At 65.3% G+C, this 17663-nt stretch overlaps 1 protein-coding gene across 1 annotated transcript in view; it reads left to right on the forward strand.

Moving 5' to 3' along the window:
- Positions 1–3733: 3733 nt before the first annotated feature.
- The window catches only part of MGAT5B (alpha-1,6-mannosylglycoprotein 6-beta-N-acetylglucosaminyltransferase B), a 49449-nt gene continuing 35519 nt past the window's right edge, over positions 3734–17663 (forward strand). The window contains exons 1-3 of the mRNA XM_037492499.2: positions 3734–3801; positions 7375–7487; positions 12520–12667. Of these exons, the coding sequence (XP_037348396.1) occupies positions 3734–3801; positions 7375–7487; positions 12520–12667 (329 nt within the window). The remainder of the gene's footprint in view (positions 3802–7374; positions 7488–12519; positions 12668–17663) is intronic.

Consider the following 17663-nt stretch of genomic DNA (forward strand, 5'->3'; position numbering starts at 1 on the left):
ACAAGGATCCCGGGCCAGTCATTTATTTGGGAGGCAACCCCAGGAAAGTGACCAGAGGAGCAGAGAGCAGGTGAGGGGGAGGGAGGCCTATAGGAGCCCAGAACGGAGCTCAGTCTCCCTGGGAAACTGCGGTCAGAGTGGAATATGCCAGAGTCTCCATTCCTCAAGGGCTGCTCTGGGGCTTTAATTACTTGGCAAGTCTCTCACCCCTGCCAGTTCAAGCAAATTCCCACGGCCAGAAAAGTAGCCGCAGGCTGCGTCGAGGTGAATGCCCAGGGGACAAGGTGGTGGGGGAGGGGACACCAACCTTGCCTGCTGTAGGTGGGCAGTGACGTGGCCTCCAGGCTGAGTGTCCACTTGCTGCTAGGCAGGCCACAGGCTCTTTCGCACACTAACAGCCTCCGTTGTCGTACCCGCCCTCTCCCTAGGAGGCAGAGTTATACATAGCCTGACTTACAGAAGAGGAGACCCGGGCAGGAGAGGTGGTGCCGAGCTGGGCACGCCGTGGGCATTCCCAAGTTTTCTCCTAATGTCTAAGGCTCAAGCAGGCCCATGTACATGGAACTTTCCTGCAGACGAGAGGCTGGCAACATGCTGAAGGGCTATTTCGAGGGCCACAAAATCTCCTCCCTGCCCTCCCCGAGCCTGCTTGCCCGAGCGAGTGAGCCTGCTGCCCGATGAGTGAGGGCAGCTCGCTGCCATCTCACAGCGCACACCTGGGAGCCAGGCCCAGAGGGAGCTGGGGTGTCCTCTCCCACCTTCTGAATTCTGGTTTGTGGCGCAGGGAAGGTGGGCCGCCTGCCCAGACCAGCCGCGTCCTGGATGGCCAGGCCCTGCGGGGAGACCCTGAGGAGGAAACTGGAGCGCCTCACGCCTTTTCTCCGCCCCCCCACCGCTGGCCCCCGCCGCTGGCCTCTGTGGCTGGCGCCTGTGGCCTTGCGTTCCTGTTCCTCCGAGGCTGCATCGCCCACGACAAAGCATGTTAATGCAAAAAGCCCTTGGACAAGCACAGGTGCCTGGGGCCGAGAGGCATGACCTGGGGCACGTGATTGCCAACACTGGTCAAGAGCGCGGGGGCGTGTGCATATGTAAATACACACGCCTAGGCCTGGACACCATAAAAGGGCCTTCCCAGCTCTGGTGCCGGGGGCGGCATCACTCTTAGGCTGGGGGCCCGAGTTGCTGCCTCCCTGCCTGCTGGTCTGTCCCCCGATTCAGTATTAAAGGCATGATAGTGGGACCTCCCTGGTGGTGCAAGGGGTTGAGTCACAGCGCTGTGGAGCTGTGGGCAGCCACTGCAGCGCGGGTTCGATCCCTGGCCAGGGAGCTGCCCACATGGTGCAGGGGACCTCTCCTGTCTCCCCGCTGCTCCCCTCAGCAGTGTGTTTTGGTCAGTCCGCCTGTTCTGTTCCTCACTCTGTCTCTGGTGAGTCCTCTCACCACCTGTACCCCAGTTCTTGTATGCATACATAAATAAATCTTTATAAAAATATAATAAAGGCATGATAGGGCCTCCCCGGTGGCGCAGCGGTTGAGCACTGGATTGCGAAGCTGCCCGCAGCCTCTGCAGCGCCGGTTCGATCCCCGGCTGCTCCCCGGTCACCAGGCGAGGGTCCCACATGGCGCGCAGACCTCTCCTGCCGCCCGCTGCTCCCCTCAGCAGTGTATTTCGTCAGTCTGTCTGCTCTGCTCCCCGCTCTGGCTCTGGTGAATTCTCTCACCCTCCCGCGCTTCTGACTGTACCCAGTGCTTGTATAAATAATAAATAAATAAACCTTTAAAAAAAATAAAATAAAGGCATGATAGAGATATTGAAGCCTCCAAAATGCTCATCTGTGCGAACTGCCAGCCAGCCCGCCCACCTGGCCTGGGAGGTTGCACAACACCCCACATTTCTCCTTCCCTCTGGCCTAAAAGTGCCCACTGGGTATAAATTCCACCCCGAGTTTAGGGGAGACACACTCAGTGTTTCCTGAGTGTTGATGAGGCTTTCACCTGACACCCGGCTTGAGTGTGGTGGGCGAGCGTGTCATCCGCACACCAAGCACCATCCGCCTGCCCTGTTGGGTGCACATGTGCTGGCCGGCTGGAGTCGCACACCCACGCGCCGACACACTCCAGCGCTGGCGTTCACACTAGCAGGGTGAGAGGCGAGGCCACAGGGAGAGCGGGCGGGTGAATTTTGATGAAGGAGCAGGGAAGCAGGAGCACGCGTTACTGCTGGTGAGAAATGGTGGGGGGGGGGGTGGGTGCTCGACGGGCAGCAGGGGCTGGGGCTCGCGCCCAGGGGCCGGGGGACCAGGATAAAGGCTTTCTCTGCTCCTAAGCCAGGCGGCAGAATCACTGCCCTGTGCAGAGACCCTTGGGGATGCAGGTCACCCCCTCACAGCAGGAAGCCTTGGGCTCCTCCCAGCCTAGGCCTAAATGCCTGCACCGGCCAGTCTGGCCTCTGCCCGGGCCTTCCTCAAACCTAGACCTGGCTCTGGAGCTGCGCTGCCCCTCTGTGCCCCCCTGGGTGCCGGCCCATCACCGCAACACACACAGCTCCAGGCAGAGAGCACTGGGGTGCGCGTGTGTGTGCGTGTGTGTGTGTGCGTGTGTGTGTGCACACGTGCGCGCGCGCACGCAGGTAAATGCTTCGTGGGGTTGGGCGGAGTCTCGGGGAGCTTCTGACTCTCCTTCTCCGGTGGGGAAACTGAGTCCGGGGTCAGTCCTGGCTGTGGGGCATCGCCCAGTAGTGAATGAGGAACCGGACCGCGGAACCCAGCAGCCCACCCAGCCCCTCTCCGGGCCGCTCGGACCGGGTCAGCCAGCACCGGGCGATGCGGGCCTGGGCCCCCGCGCGCCCCCCAGCACTGCGGGGTCAACGCGCCCCGGGGAAGCCCCGGGGGCGGGCGCAGGGCCGGAGAGGGGTCTCCGCCCGCGCCCCCTCCCGGGTACTGGGTCCCTGGAGCTTCCCAGGGCCGGGCGGCGCCGGGGCTGGAGGAGCCGGGCCCGCGGGGTGGGGGCCGCCCCCGAACCCCCCCATCCGCTCCCCCGCCCGGGCCCGGGGCGCACTGCCAGGCCGCGGCCACGGGGTGGCGCCGGCGCGCCGAGGACCGCGCTGGCCGCTCCCGGGCCGCCCCGCCGGCCGCGCCCGCGAGGACACAATGCGGCGCCCCGGGCGTAGCGCGGCTCGGGCCGCCGGCCGGACGCGGGCGCGGGCAGCGGAGCCGCGGGGGGGCCCGGCCGAGCGGGGCATGGGCGCGGCGCGGCGCGCGGGCGCGGGGGCGCGGGGCGCCGGGGCGCGCGGGGCCGGGCGCGGGCCGGGGCCGCCGGCAGCCGCGGGGCGCGGGCCCGGGCGTGAGGCGCCCGGCGGGAGCCCCTCTGCGCGCCCGGCGCCTCCCGCGCAGCGAGCGAGCCCGAGCGGCGGACGCGCGGCCGGCGGTCTGGGGGCGCGCCGCCTCCTGGCCCCCAAAATGTGAAGCGGGAGGCGGAGACGCAGAGACGGCCCGGCCGGGCGCCCTCGCCGCGCTCCGGCAGCCGCGCCGCCCGGTGCCCCCGAGGCCGCGCCGACCCCGCGGGCCGAGGCCGGAGCCGCGACGCCGCCGAGGCCCGCCCCCGCCCCCCCGCGCCCCCGCTCCCCCGCCGGGCCCGGCTCCGGCCGCTGCGGGTTCGCGGCCCGGACGCGGCGACAGCAGGGCCCGGGGCCGCCGCCCGGCCTCGCCCGCTCCGCGCGCGACAAGTTTGAACAATGGTCACAGGCCACCCGGATGGGAAGATAATGGTCAGACGATGCCTGGTCACCTTGAGACCCTTTCGGTAAAGTTCCCGCGGGCGGCGCGGCCGGGCTCCCCGGGGCAGCCTAGGGCGGGCGGGGTCGCGTCCAGGGCGCCTGTGGGGCGCAGGGGGGCTGTTGGGGTCCACGCTGGTGCCCAGCGCGCTGGGAAGGGGTGGAGCTGGGGCTCGGGCTGAAGTGGGGAGGGGTAGGTAGTGCTGGGGCGGGCCGGTCTGGGGTGGAGGCGCATCGGGCATCGCGGGAGGCGGGAACGGGGCGCAGAAACCATCCAGGTCGTGGTCCGGGGCCGGGAGGTCGCCCCAGGCAGGCCTCCCTCCCCCAGGGGCCCTTCTCCCCAGGGGACCGCTCACCCTGGCGCCAGAGTTAGCTGCTTTCGAGCGGCACCCCACCTAGCTGCCGGTGGAACCCTGGGCTGGCCCGCCCACCCCCTGCGCCTGTGCCACCTCCCCGCCCCCACCGTGGGCGTGCACCCCTCCTCGAGGCAGGGTGCCAGCCCGTCTCTAAGGCAGGGTCCCTGAGATTGGCCAGAGCATCTCCTCTGCTGGAGCTGCAAGACCTCCAGCCGCGTGGAGAGGGTGGGACAGGGCGGTGCGGCGTGGGTGGAAGAAGGCAGCCTCAGCCACCCCCGCTCAGCCCAGCCGCCCTCCCGCAGCCTTCAGAGGCCAAGACCAGACTCTGCGGGAACCATCGGGCGCTGCTAGTCCCCGGGGCCCGGAGCTCAGTGGTGGCAGCTCCCTCCTGTCAAGAGCCCGTGGGGGCCCTGCTGGCAACCTGGATTGGGGAGGGAGGCGCTGAGCAGTGGGTGTCCATGTGGGTCGAAGTGCCTCCCCGCCTAGGGTGTGGGTGGCAGCGCGCATGAGGGAGTAATGGGTGCTCAGGAGAACCCACACTCCGGGCACAGCCACAGGTGGGGTCTGGGCACAGGCTGCAGCCGCCCAGACAGGACCTGGGCTGGGGCAGGCGCCAGAGCTTGCACTGCCAGAGGGGCCGAGTTTGAGTGTCTGCGCCCCAGCCCGAGGGCCACGCCGGCGCCCTCCCTGGGCTGCTCCTTACGAGGCTCCTTACGAGGCCTCCTTACGAGTCCTGGAATCCCGAGAGGGGCAGGAGGTGAGGGGAGGCCTCAGACTGAGGAGATGGCCGTGGGGTGGCTGGGATCATGTTGGGGGAACCACCATCAGGAGGAAAGGGAGGGCTTTAAATTGGGGGTCTCCAGGGCAGGCCAGGTAATCCCGGATTTCAGGACGACCATGTCAGGCTCCTGCGGGAAGTGGGGGGTTCTGTCTGCTTCCCTGCTGTCTAGTGTCTGGCCTCTGGTAGATAGCCCTCAGTTCTGTAAGGGGCCTTGTTCTTCCAGGGAAATCTTCGAATCCCTGGATTAACCCAGAAGACCCTGAGAGAGTGTTTTCCATCCCATGCTGCCCTGCTTTCTAGGCCAAGGAAGTCCAGCCGCTCACCCCAGATTTCTCTGGCATTTCCTGGCGCAGTTGGAGGCGGCAGCAGATGCCAGCACCATGGACAGCGCCTGCTCCCCTGTGCTGGGGTTGGGGGCCCTCAGGGCCCTGCCCTGGGCTCTTTCAGGTTCCCCTCCCCCACCACGGGTGCCACTTCATCTCGGGGTCTCCCTAGGCTGCCCAGGGACCCACAGCCACCAAGAGCAGGCTTCCATTGTGTTCAGATGGGCAGGGGGAAGGGCCTCCAACCCCAGCCCCCCTACTTATCCTCACCCCTACTTGATCCTCAGGGGCGACTGGAGGTCCCATTCCCTCTAGTTCCCCCCGAGCCTCTGGCAGGGGCCTTGTTCTGTCGTTGCTCGGGGAATGTGGCGTGAATGGACGCACGACGGAACGAGACCATGTTAACTTGCTGCAACCGTAAAGGGGCCCAGAGGAGCTCTGCAGAGAGAAACAGTGTACTGAGGTTCAGGTTTTGAGCTAAAGGCTTAGGTGCCTTCCTTAGAGCAGGTCTTTGGACCCTGCAGCCCAGATCCCACAGCTGCGGGAGGGGAGAGGAGTTAGGGGGTGCCACCCTGTGCTCAGACTGGAGGGACAAAGAGCTGATTCCTCAGCATCTTCCTGGGGAGTGTGATCTCCCCTCCCCCACTGTTCTGGCTGCTGTCTTGAACCAGCCTGACTCCATCTTGGTCCCAGGGCCTGAGCTGCACCCCCAGGCTTAGTAGAGTTCAGGGAGGGGCCCCCAGAGTGTGGGGGAGCAGCATCCTTCCTGCCATCGCACCTGCTCCCTGTCATCTTGGGGAAGGTGCTCTCTGCTTTTGGGTTCTCCCCACTCTCTGACTTGATCTCTAGCAGCTTCCTTTAAATATGGGCTGGGCATTTTGTTGTGCTTTTATTTTCTTCTGCAATTATGTGTTTTCTTTAATGGACCAAATTTTAATTAAATACAGCCCTGCCAGTTTGAATAACAAAGATTAGGATGCGCAAAGCAAGTCTTGCATACAGATACAAACGAATGTGGGGCTGGAGGAAGGGGGTGCTGCTGGGAGGGCTGGAGGTCTTAGGCATGAATTGTGGGGCTCCCCGTGGTGAGCCTGGCCCCAGGAGAGGCTTCGGCTTCCTCAGCCAGGCGGGGGGGGGGGGGGGGGGGGGGGGGGGGGAGGGCTCACCTTCAGCTCTCATCATCAAGTCTCTGATATAGTGAAGGTCCCAGACCAGACACCGCCTCTGGCTGCCCTGAGGTTGTGCTGGTAAGCGCAGCGCTCCTGTTTGGGGCACAGGCTCCAGTGTGGAAGCAGCAGACATTGGGGCTATGCTGGGCGGGTTCTGTGCCCTCTTCCCTGCTTCCTCGGAGGGGCTGCCTGGCGCATCACCCATTGCTGTCTGGCTCACCCACAGCATGTGTTGAAGGGACAGGTGCTCTTGACATGGCTTGTGACTCCTCAGGCTCTGGTGTGGGCTCACCCGGACCAGTCCCTGGAGCAGACTCACTACCCTCTGTGCACCTGCCTTTCTAGATCTTTCCATCTGGCAGTAACAGGGGCACATGCCACCCCCCTTGAACATGATAAAGAGGCATCCAGTCGAGCGCATGGCTGATTGCTGCCCACGCGTGTGCACACATGTGCTGAGCGGGGCCCAGGTGATGGATGGGATCCAAGTGGGTTTTGTCTGGGCCAATGACTTGCCCTAGGCTGGCACCGGGCCTGCTGTTTCCATCTCTACCAGCAGCTCTTACACTTCAGTGTCTGATCACTCGTCTCTGGTCACTAGGAGAGCTTGTAAAACACGTTGCTCCCCCGCATCCCTTCAAGAGTGTCTGGTTCAAAAAGCCCAGGTTGGGGCCTGAGAACTTGCATGTCCGGCACTCCCGCGGGGATGCCCATGCTGCTCTCTGGGGACCACCCGCCCGTGGGGTCTCTGCTGAACAGCCCGGCTCTGTGCAAGGGCTGGAGCTTGCTCGATGCTACCCCTGCACCTGCTTCCTGTCCCTCATGGTTTTGCGCCCAGACCCTTGCCCTGGAGCTCTCTGTGTCCTCTGGGGTGGAGAAGCCCTAGGCTGAGGCACCCCCTGACGATGCTTCTCACAGCCACGCGGAGCCCTCCGCCTAGGAGCCCAGGCTGACCCCCTCTTGCTCTCCGCAGGCTGTTTGTGCTGGGCATCGGCTTCTTCTCTCTCTGCTTCCTGATGACGTCTCTGGGAGGCCAGTTCTCGGCCCGGCGCCCCGGGGACTCCCCCTTCACCATCCGCACAGAAGGTATCCTGGTGGGGAAGGGTGTCCGAAACCGATGCCGGTGGTTGCGGGTGGAGGACAGGGAGGCTTTCCGGGGCCCTGGCCCGGGCGTCCTGGCCCTGAGAGCACCTTGGCTTGGCTGCAGACTGTTGCTAGCTGCTCTGGTTTCGGTCCTGGCTGTGGTCATCAGGCCTGGACTCTCCGGCCAGGGAGGGACCTTGGAGCTAGGGTCCCCCAGGCATCTGAAGAGGCTGCCAGCGTTGCTTCCTTTGTGGGAAGAGGCCTCTGAATATGACACCTGTCTCTCTGAGACCCACTTACTTTGTGCCTCTGGCCAGACGGTGGCCACAGCGGTGAGCAGCAGTGGGCAGCAGGCTGTGGGCGGGCCGCGCCGTGGGCTCATGGCTCTTGTCTCTGAGCTCTCAGGACAGTCCTGACTTTCACTGCTCCTTGTGATAAGACTTTGGAGGCCGTTCTCAGGGGTTCAGAGCATGTGTTTGGGCCCCCAATGCAAGGGGTGCGCCCTGTTCACCATCCACCGCCTGGTGCCACTGGCCAAGTCTCTAACTCACCTGCCGAGAGGGACTGGAGTGACCGTCTCCAGAGGCTGACTGGCGAGCCCCGGGCACGGGGCGCGGGGGTGAGCTTGGAGCCCTCCTCCCGAAGGCGTCCTGCTGCCCCTCGTCCTGCTCAGGACGTCTGCGAGGGGCATCCTCCGTGTCCAGAGCCTCCCCCATGTGGCCGCACCACCGCGACTTTGTCCTCCTGCCTGGTGCCATCCGGCCGTGTCCGGGCTGTCGTGAGCGGCGCGCCGAGGACATGTGCCGAGCGTGTGTCTGTCAGGTGTTCGTGGCACTGGACCTGCCAGGTCTTCCTGCCAGCCAGCATCCTTTCAAGTTTCTCGGGTCCCCAGACTGGAAGCTGAGTGCCGAGGACCGGGGGCTGAGGCTGGGGGGAGAGGCGGGGGAGGGCGGGAGGGGAGGGTGGGGGGAGAATCTGGACAAGAAGAGTCTTTGGTTCACGCCCTGGTTCTCACTGTCCGCCCAGTTTCTCTAATGCCCCTGATATGCTTGGAAGAGTCTTAAGACACCCCATTCAAAGGGCACCTCCATACCGTGCCTAGAGCGGCCCCCCAGAAAGCCCAAGAGGTGCCAGTGCCCCTGGCTAGGAGATGCCCGGGCAATGGGAGGGGACTGGCGCTGCAGGCCCTGGGCGGGGAGGGGCTGGTCACTGGGGAGGCCTCGTTCCTCAGGGCCCCGGAAGTCCCAGCTCAGAACCCAGAGAAGGAAGCCCCCCAGGCCCCGCCGTTTAGAAACGAAAGTTCTTGCCGTGGTCAACAAGACGGTCTGAGCACGAGTGGGAAGAGCGTCTCCTGGCCCGGCAGGCCCGCCTGAAGCAGGCTCCCAGGGGGGTGGCTGTGGCCTCTTAAGGGCTGGGAGCAGAAGGGTTTTCTCCTTAGGGAGAGCCTCACTCAGCCTCGGCCCTCCCGGGGCAGGTTACATCTGAGGCAGAGTTCTCTACGCGGGATGAGGCGTGACGGGTGTCTCACCCTCTGTTCCGCGGCTGGCGAGTCACAGGAGGAGGCTGGCCGGGAATAACGGGAGGGGGTGGGGGAGGGCTGACCCAGTTCCCTCTGACTGCCATCGGGCCTGCATGGAAGACTTTTTTGCAAGCTCTGGCCGGGCAGCTCCTCCTTCCCACCCGCCCCTCCTCCCGGCCTTCTCCTGCCAGGCCAGCCCAAGGAGGGGCTTGCGCCCTGGAAGGACGCTGCTGTGCCCCAGGCCTCCTTCCCCAATTGCTGGGTCTCCGCAGAGCCCGCGTGCCTGTTCCAGCCTCTCTGTCTCGTCTTCAGCTGGAGGCAGACGCCCGAGGCCGCCTTGGAGGGCAGGTGTGCCAGCTGCAGCTCCTGGCTCAGGCCCCTGTCTGCCTGGCGGGCCTAGTTGGCCTGGCCCTGCCCGACCTCCCTGCCAGATTTGAACCTGGGGAATGCCAGAGAAATAACGTCCTCGCTCTGTGGCGTCTCTGACCCCGGCCTCGGGGCTAAGGCTGACGGATGGTGGGCCGGGGCGCAGGCCTGCCCTGCCTCTCTGCAACCCAGGCCCAGACTCCGGCCTCGCCTGGCTCCCGGAGGCCGTGAGTGGTGAGACAGCGTGCCCACTGCTCCAGCTGTGTCGAGAGACAGCTCGGGCTCCAGTGCCAGGGAGGGTGCTGGGGTGGGGACGGGGAAGGGGGTGCAGAGCGGGGCCTGGGCAGGGGCTGGAGAGACAGAGAAACAGGGAGAGCACCAGGGAGGGGCCTCGGCGGGGGACAAAGCTGCGCAGTGACCGTGAGGTGGCCCTCATGCCCCCTGGTGCCCCAGCTTTCCTTATTTATATGGAAATATGGCGGGAGCACATGTGAGCCCCGAGATGTGGCTTTGTACTAAATGCGTTTCAATTTGGCTGACGCCAGAGCCAAGTGGAGGGGTGACTCGGGGCACTGCAGGGCGGGGTGGGCTCCGGGCATCTCCCCCCCAGGCCTGCTTCCCTTGGGGACCCCTGCCCAGGAAGCTTGGCCTCTGCCTGAGCTCCCTGGGGCTCCGGACTCCAGCCCATCTGTGGAAGGTGGCACCCCCTGCTCCCAGCCTCTGACCCCCGGTGCCGGGGCTTCTTGCTGACTTGGTCCAGTATGATGAACGGAACTCGCAGGCCCGTGGGGGCGTCTCCTCGGTCACCCACACATCCACAGCCCTCCATGCCTTGGTGAACGCTTTCTGTGGACATTTTCAAAGCACTGGCTTTATGCTGCTTCAGAAGGGCAATCCAGAACCCCCAAATATCTGCAAGATGTCAGGGCTCATGTTGCCCCAGTCACCTCTTGCTCTGACCTGCTTTTTTGGCTTTTCTTACTCAGTGTCTCCCCTGCGGCCCCTCCAGCGAGCCTGTAGAAAGGCAGCCCGTCCCGCTCCGGCCCCTGCACAGGTGGGGGTGCGGGCCGAGGCTCAGACCAGCAAAGGAGCGTGACCTTCCCACTCTCAGCCCTCCAGGGTGGCGCCGCTGGGGCGGGGGGCAGACCCGGTCAGCTGGGCCGCTGTGCTCCTGTCCTCCCAGCCGAAGTGAGGGGACCCCCCTCCTCTTTCCCGCGGGGAGGCCGCGCTGTGGGAGGCTGCCTTTGCTTCCGGGTGACAGACGGGGTGCGGGCTCGGGGGCAAGAGATTGGACGGAGCCACCCCTGCCCCGGCGCTGTGAAGCCGAGAGGGAGCTGTCAGCTGTCGAGTCCTGTGATGGACAGGATGAGAGCGAGCGGCGGGGGGCGTCGGGGGGCGGCGACAGGGGGTGGGGCCTCGCTTCCTTTAATGCTGCCCGGCTGCTCTTCCCCAGGTGCTCCCGAGGGTTCCGAGAGGGCGGCGAGCAGTCGCTGCCGCCTCAGTTCTTGCTTCCCATGTTCTTTCCTCCCGCGTGGGCTGGGATCGTTCTCAACCCTGCCCGCTCCCCTCAGCCCTCCGCCCCGGGTCCTCCCCGTTCGCCATCTCTCCTCGGCTGGGGCCCTGGCTCCGTAGCCACCTGCAGCCTGTCCCTGCTGCGCGTGCTGCCCGGAGGGCACGGACGGAGGCCCTCGGGCCCCTGGACCCTCCCAGGCGGCGGCTATGCCTGTGCAGGAAAGCAGGGCCTCAGGGCGCGGGGAGCGGGCAGACGTGTCACCGCAGAGACTCTGGGCTCCCGGCCACAGCTCCCTCCCGAGGTCGGAGCATAGGACACGGGCCTCCCCGCCCCCCGCCCCACCCCTGCCCCACCTCTGCCTCAGTTCCCATGTCCTCCCATGTGCCCTCCTGGCTGTGACGTTGGGCTGCCGGGGGGCCTTGGGCTAGGGACACCGGAGCCGAGAGTGACAGTGACGCCCCCTCTGCCAGGGTCCGCGTCTCCCCCCAGCCTCTCTGAGCCCGCGGGGCCCCGGCCTTTGGGCTGTGAAGCAGGTGCTGTTGGCCCTGTCGGCACCAAGGCGCCCAGCCCTCACGTTGCCCCGTGGCCTCCAGCACCTGCGTGTCTTTACCTGTAGCCGCGGGGCCAGCCCTGCCACCCACGGTGGGACCTGGCCGCCGCCCCCCAGCCCCCCAGGGGAGAACTCAGGGGTCCTGCACCTGCTGGCTTCCCCAGCTTGGTGACACACCCTCCCCTGCCTCACACTTCCCCGCTCCCTTCCCAGCATTTCCTTCAACTCCCCGATCATGACTTGCCAGGGTCTGCTTCTGGGGAACCCACCTCAGGCAGCCCCCAGAGGGGAAGGGCTTCTGCTGACGGGCCCATTTGTGGCGAGTGGTCTGGGTCTGGCCTTTGCAGGGGCCGAGCCAGGGTGGCCTGGGACGGCTGAGGGCTGTTTAAGACCCTCCTGAGAGGTGATTGGGAAGGAAGGGGGGACCAGCACGCGCCAGTGACGGGAAGGAAGCCTCGGGGGGCCTTGGCTGCCTGATGGCGTCTGGGGCGACAGCGTCTCTCAAGTGTGCTCTCCCCAAGGGCTCCCCTGTTCCTCAGCCTCAGGCTGGATCTTTGGGACCCAAAGGCCGATTTGAGATTCAGACAAACTGACAATGGTTTTCTGCACCGGGGGTGTGGGGTGTGGTCTGGGCCCTGAGGCTGGGAGAGACCACAGGCCTTGAACCCCTGGAACACGGGCTCACAGCCTCCTCCGTGCACCCCAAACCCGTGGGGACACACGGGTGCAGGGCCGGGGCCCGTGCTCAGGTGATGGGGTCCAGGGGGCCTGCGGTTGGCAGCCTGGCCGGAGAGCCAGCGGGTGGAGGGGACCACACTTTAGAACCCCTGACCCTGACACAGACCCTGAACTTCTGCCTGGTGCTATGGAATGGGTGTGGGGGGCCGGGGGCGGGGTTGGGGCGCCTGTCCCCTGCTGGCCCCCTTCCCTGATACTTCACAAGCCTGGTGCCTGACGCCAGCGGCACACAGCTGGCCGGGTGGGCCCTGCAGCCTCTCCCCTGCAGGGCTGCGGGGGTGGGGGGCCACTCTCCTGGTGACCTGAGCTGCTCGGGCCTCCTCTGACTGTGCCCCCGCTCTGTCCGCAGTGATGGGTGGGCCAGAGTCCCGTGGTGTCCTCCGCAAGATGAGTGACCTGTTGGAGCTGATGGTGAAGCGCATGGACGCGCTGGCCAGGCTGGAGAACATCAGTGAGCCGCACCGGGCTGCCGGCGAGGGGCACTTAGCTGTGGACAGGTGAGGGGGCAGGGGAGGGGGGCGGGTGAGGGGCGCTTAGCCGTGGACAGGTGAGGGGGCAGGTGAGGGGGCAGGTGAGGGAACAGGTGAGGGGACAGGTGAGGGGGGCAGGTGAGGGGGGCAGGTGAGGGAGCAGGTGAGGGGACAGGTGAGGGGGGGCAGGTGAGGGGGCAGGTGAGGGCGACAGGTGAGGGGGGCAGGTGAGATGCACTCAGCCGTGGACAGGTAAGCCGGGCAGAAGGGGGAGGCGGGAGTGGTGCACTGAGGGGCTGCAGCCGCCAACGCCGCCCGCGGAGCTCAGCGGGGCGTCCTTGCTCACCCTCGTGTGTTCATCTGGAACTAACTTCAAAAATCCGGACACCGCAGCGAAGGCGCCCAGGGTGACCTCCGCGCCCAGCGGCTGTTGACACTGTGTCACACGGGTGGCTCGTTTTCCTTTGTGCTTTGTAATAAAATCTCACAGAGGGGGGCCCCCACCCCAGCCCCCAACTTTGGAGTGAGTTCTCCCAGTGCATTCGGAATACCCGTGTGCTCACATCTTGCACACACGTGTGCTGGGAATGCAGTGTGTGGCTTCTACAACCTTACATGAGTGCCCCCCAGTGTACATATGCTGCACCCCCTTTTCCACACGGCCCTGCTCAGACGTGCGTAGACGGCCACACAGACATGGCCACTGGCCGTCCGCAAGCCTTGTCGGAGCAGTCGGCCCCCACATCAGGAAAAAGCCCTTGTCAGGCCCTTTGCTCTGAGTTTTTGGTTTGGAAAATGCAGGTGCTGAAATGATGGTTTGGAAGCCTGGAGTGAACACGCCAGTGGGTGTGAGGAGCCCGGGGCTGTGTGCCAGGCCCCCCCACTAGACACTGTCACCCCCTCCAGGGAGCCAGTGTCCGGCGGGAGTGTCAGGACCTGGTGCTGCTCCAGGCGATGGCGACACAGCGTTGAATCCCGCCGCACTGTGGTGGGGAGACGGGGGGTAACGAGGAAGACGTGGCTAGAAGATGGCATGCGTGCTCTGGGGGGCGAGGACACGGGCTTTCTAACGGGGGTCTGGGCAGGGCCTCTGAGTTGCTGATCTTGAGTGCGATGCGGAATGAAGGGAAGGAACCAGCCCGCTGAGGCACTGGGAGTGAGTGGAGAATGTGAGGTCGTGAGCACAGCAAGTGCAAAGGCCCTGGGGCAGGAAGAAGCTTGCTATGCGGAGGGTAAGAACTGATGTGACGAAGTGCAGGCCGCACGGCGGGGTGTGGCGGGGACAGGGAGGCGCGTGGGGCTTTGCCGGCGGGGTGAGTAGCGTGGTATGACGTCCTAAGAACTGAAGGCGCCGGAGGGCTTCAACCAGGGGCGGCAGGGCCTGGCTTTAGTAAGAGGTAGGCCTGTCTGCACGTGAAGAATGGAGTCTTGAGCTGGCCAGTGGGGATCCAGAGGGGTCAGTGGCAGAGACGGGGTGCAGGCCACGGTGTTGGGACTCCTGGGAGTCCCTTTTGATCTGGCTCCTCACGCTCTGTCATCCTTTCCACTTTCCTGGCTGTCCCCAGCAGCGCTGTGGCCTGTCTGGGCTGCGGATCAAGCCTCTGTGTGCAGATCTGTTCCCTGGGGTGAGGGCAGGGCACCAGCTGTGGGCAGCAGGGTGGAGGGATTCGTGGCCCTGGCCCCAGGTGCCGCTGCCAGCCTGTTCAGTGTCTCCGTTTTCCAGTCTGGCCTGTCCCTTCCTCCCCTGCCTGCCCTTCATTGCCTCCGGGGGGAGCCCGCCCCTCCCTGCTCCATCCCGGGAAATAGCCACAATCCATCACGAGCAGCAGAGCCCATCAAGCCCCACGGGCAGCGCCATCAATTTCAGGGACACTGTTGCTCCTGGTTTCGGGGAGAGCGGCAGAGGGTGTGTCCAGGGCTGGGGAGGCTGCGCACTGGCATCTCCCGGTGCACAAACACCCCTGAACACCCCCCCTTTGGGGGGGCCAGGCTGGAGCTGGACTGATGAGAATCCTGCAGACGCACCTACTCTTGTCCTTCCTGCAAACCTGCGGTTACCTGCCCTTGAATCCCTCACCCTGAAATTATCTGTGACTTAAAAAGAACCCCCCACGCACACACTGTCCTCCTCCTGCCCTTTTGGAAGCTTCTGGGCTGTTGCTTCTACCCATGACTGGTAGGTCTCTAGGGAAAGAAAATTTGCTTTTTTTGCCTAGGAAAACATCATTAGGGGTTATTTGCAGATTTGTCGCAAACGGCATCACATTACGTGTCCTAGAGGCGAACAGCGATGATCTCTGCGTCTTCCATCCCCGCAGAAGCCAGGAGGGCCGAGGAAGCTGTTTGCATTCAAGCCGGCCACGCTCATTGCAAGCCTACTGTGTGCAGCATCTGGCTGCAGTTTTGGGTGTGGGTGGAGAGGACACTGGAGACAGAAGCCGAGCTCTGTCCCTGAAAGGTGGGGAGAGGGAAGCGGCACCCCGCCCGCGCACAGCCGGGCCACATCACAGACAGGCCGGGCCAGACGTCAACGCGCCCCCTTGGCCCGGGGCAGTCATGGGTGGGCTCTGGCCCAGGGCACGCCCTGCGTGCTGCCGGCTGGGCGATTTGTTGTGCAGCGACTCTGAGACTCAGTGTCCTCTTCTGTCCCTTAGAGAGGCCCCCGAGGGCGGGAGGACCGTCCTGTGTGTGCTGCTCGGGAGGGCGGCTGCTCTCCTTTGACTGTGTGGTGTGGGTGCAGACAGTGGGGGACCAGCCAAGGGGGAGAGGACCTGGGGACACGGTGTCACCACAGAGGAGGGGGAGCAGAGAGCGTAGGGGCTCCAGGAAACCACCTGCGGGATGCCGAGGGGTGCTGAGACTGGGAGGGTGACGGGGATGGAGGTGCAGTGGGGGTGCTCTGTGGCAGGAGGCCCGGTGAGCAGCGGGGAGCCGTGGGTGTGCTCCCCAAACCTGAAGGCTCTAACATCTGTAGAGTCCTGACCCCCCCCCCCCAATTTCCGTCTCCTGCCAGGGCCTCAGCCCTAAGAGCACCCCCCACCCGGCCGGAACACGTCTCCCGGAAGACCCTCGTTCCCCGCGCCGGCCCCTGTCACCCGACCCTCAACCTGGGAGGCCGCCTTGCCCCTTCCTGCTCTCTCACCTGCGCCCAGGCCATCAGCAGGCTGCGCCGTCTCCAGGACTCGCCCAGAGCCCCGCCTGGCCTCGCCGTCCCCACCAGCACCCCCATCTTTCTTAACTCGGCACCAGAGGGGTGGATTTAATGCCAGTTAGAGCAGGTGCCGCCTCTGCTCCCCGCAAGGCCAGTCTCACTGAGGCAGGGACTGCGGCCCCCCACGCCCGTCATCTCCTGCTTCTCCTCGCTTGTCTTCCCACTCGCTCTTGAGGCTTCAACCCTGGCCTCCTCGCCGCCTTGGGGCTCCCCCGTCTCCCGCTGGCCACGGGGCCTTCGCACTGGCTGTGCCCCTGCCTGGAGTGTTCTTTCCCCCGTCTGGCCCGGTGAGGCCCCCACGGTCCCTTCCAGCGTTTCCTCAGATGTCCCCTGTGGCGCCCCGTCTCCCGCCCTTCTTGTCTCCTCACCGCCTCACCCGGGAGGCTTCATCCGGGGCTCGCTCCCGCCTGCCCCTGGGCCCCCGAGAAGGGCCGTTTGCCTGCTCCTGCCCTCAGGGAGCGCTTGCTGAAGGAAGGGGAGGGAGGGAGGTGACAGGCCCAGGGGGCCCTGGTCTCCGCGAGTCCGCGTCTGCGCCAGGCCCAGGTGCCGGGCAGAGCTCCGCCAGGTGGCCGCGCTGCCCGGGGCTCTGAGAAGGCCGGGCCTCCCTTCCAGTGGGGGCCGCGGGGCCGCCTGCAGTGTCTGGGTGTGAGGCCGCGGCCTGGCTGTGTCTCCTGGGGCTCCGGCTCAGGAAAAGAACCTTCACTTCGAAACAGTTTTAGGCGCATCTTGGCCACCGTGGCCTCTGATACGGCGTCAGAGAGTTTGAGCAACCGCTTAAATTTCCCGCGACGAGATGATTCGACAAGATGGGTCCCTCCGCCTGGCGAGTGGAAATGGGAGAAAACGCTTGTGGACCCAGAGAGCTGGACGGCGCAGTGAAACCCTCTGCAAGCAACGCGGCCGGCCCAGGCGGCAGAGCGGGTGCCCCGCCCGCGGGGGGTGAAGAGGGCGGGTTTTCTCAAACCTGTTTCCAGCCACACTTAGAAGCTCGAAGACGCTTCTCAGCCTTGGCCTCCTCTGCTGGGGGGGCAGCTCTCGGGCCTGCGAGAGTGTGGGGCCGGACTCTTCACCCGCGATCTCGGCTCAGGGCTCCGTTTCAGGAGAGGCCGCCTTTGCCTCCGCGCGCTGGGCCGCTCTGGGCCACTCTGGATGGATGGCGGGAGGCCCCTGGAGCAGCCTCTGGGAGCCTGTCTCGGTCCAGGGCTGGAGAGGGGCCAGACTGATGGGGACGGGGAGTGGCAGGGACTCGGGGAGCCGGCGGGGTGGGGAGGGATGTCTCCGCCCCGGATCTTGGTGGGGCAGTGGGAGCAGGTGAGGGGAGCAGGCTCACGTCTGTGCAAGGAGCCGGCCCTGGATCAGGAAGGAGGCCCAGAGGGGCCTGGGTCTTGGTCCAGGCCACGCAGCGGGTGAGTGGCCAGCAGGCCTGGGGCCAGTGCTGCCTCAGGGGCCTCGAGCGGGCCCAGCCCAGCAGGCTGTCACCCACAGGCCCACAGAGAAGGTTCCTGAGCCGGGTGGTGGCAGGAAAACACCCAGGAGCTCCACGTGGGGCGTCGGTGAGGTGTTACTGCCACCATCACAGAATTAATGGTGCCACAGCGCCAGGCTGGGGCTGCTCTTTGGGTGGAAAGCTGCCAGCACCAACAGAACGGAGACCCCCCAACAAAGACAGTACATGGTCCAGGCCGCTGGCAAGGCCTCTGAGGCTGGCAGCCGGGAGAGAAAAGGAAGGGCAGGTGCACCTAGAATACACGGGAGAGGAGAGAGCTTGTGTGGGAATGTTGATATCACGCAAAGAGGAATTTGAGGCAAGAG

This window comes from Talpa occidentalis, unplaced genomic scaffold (assembly GCF_014898055.3).
Source record: "Talpa occidentalis isolate TD23 unplaced genomic scaffold, MPIMG_talOcc4v2.1 talOcc4.7, whole genome shotgun sequence".
In the NCBI taxonomy this organism is placed as follows: Eukaryota; Metazoa; Chordata; class Mammalia; order Eulipotyphla; family Talpidae; genus Talpa; species Talpa occidentalis.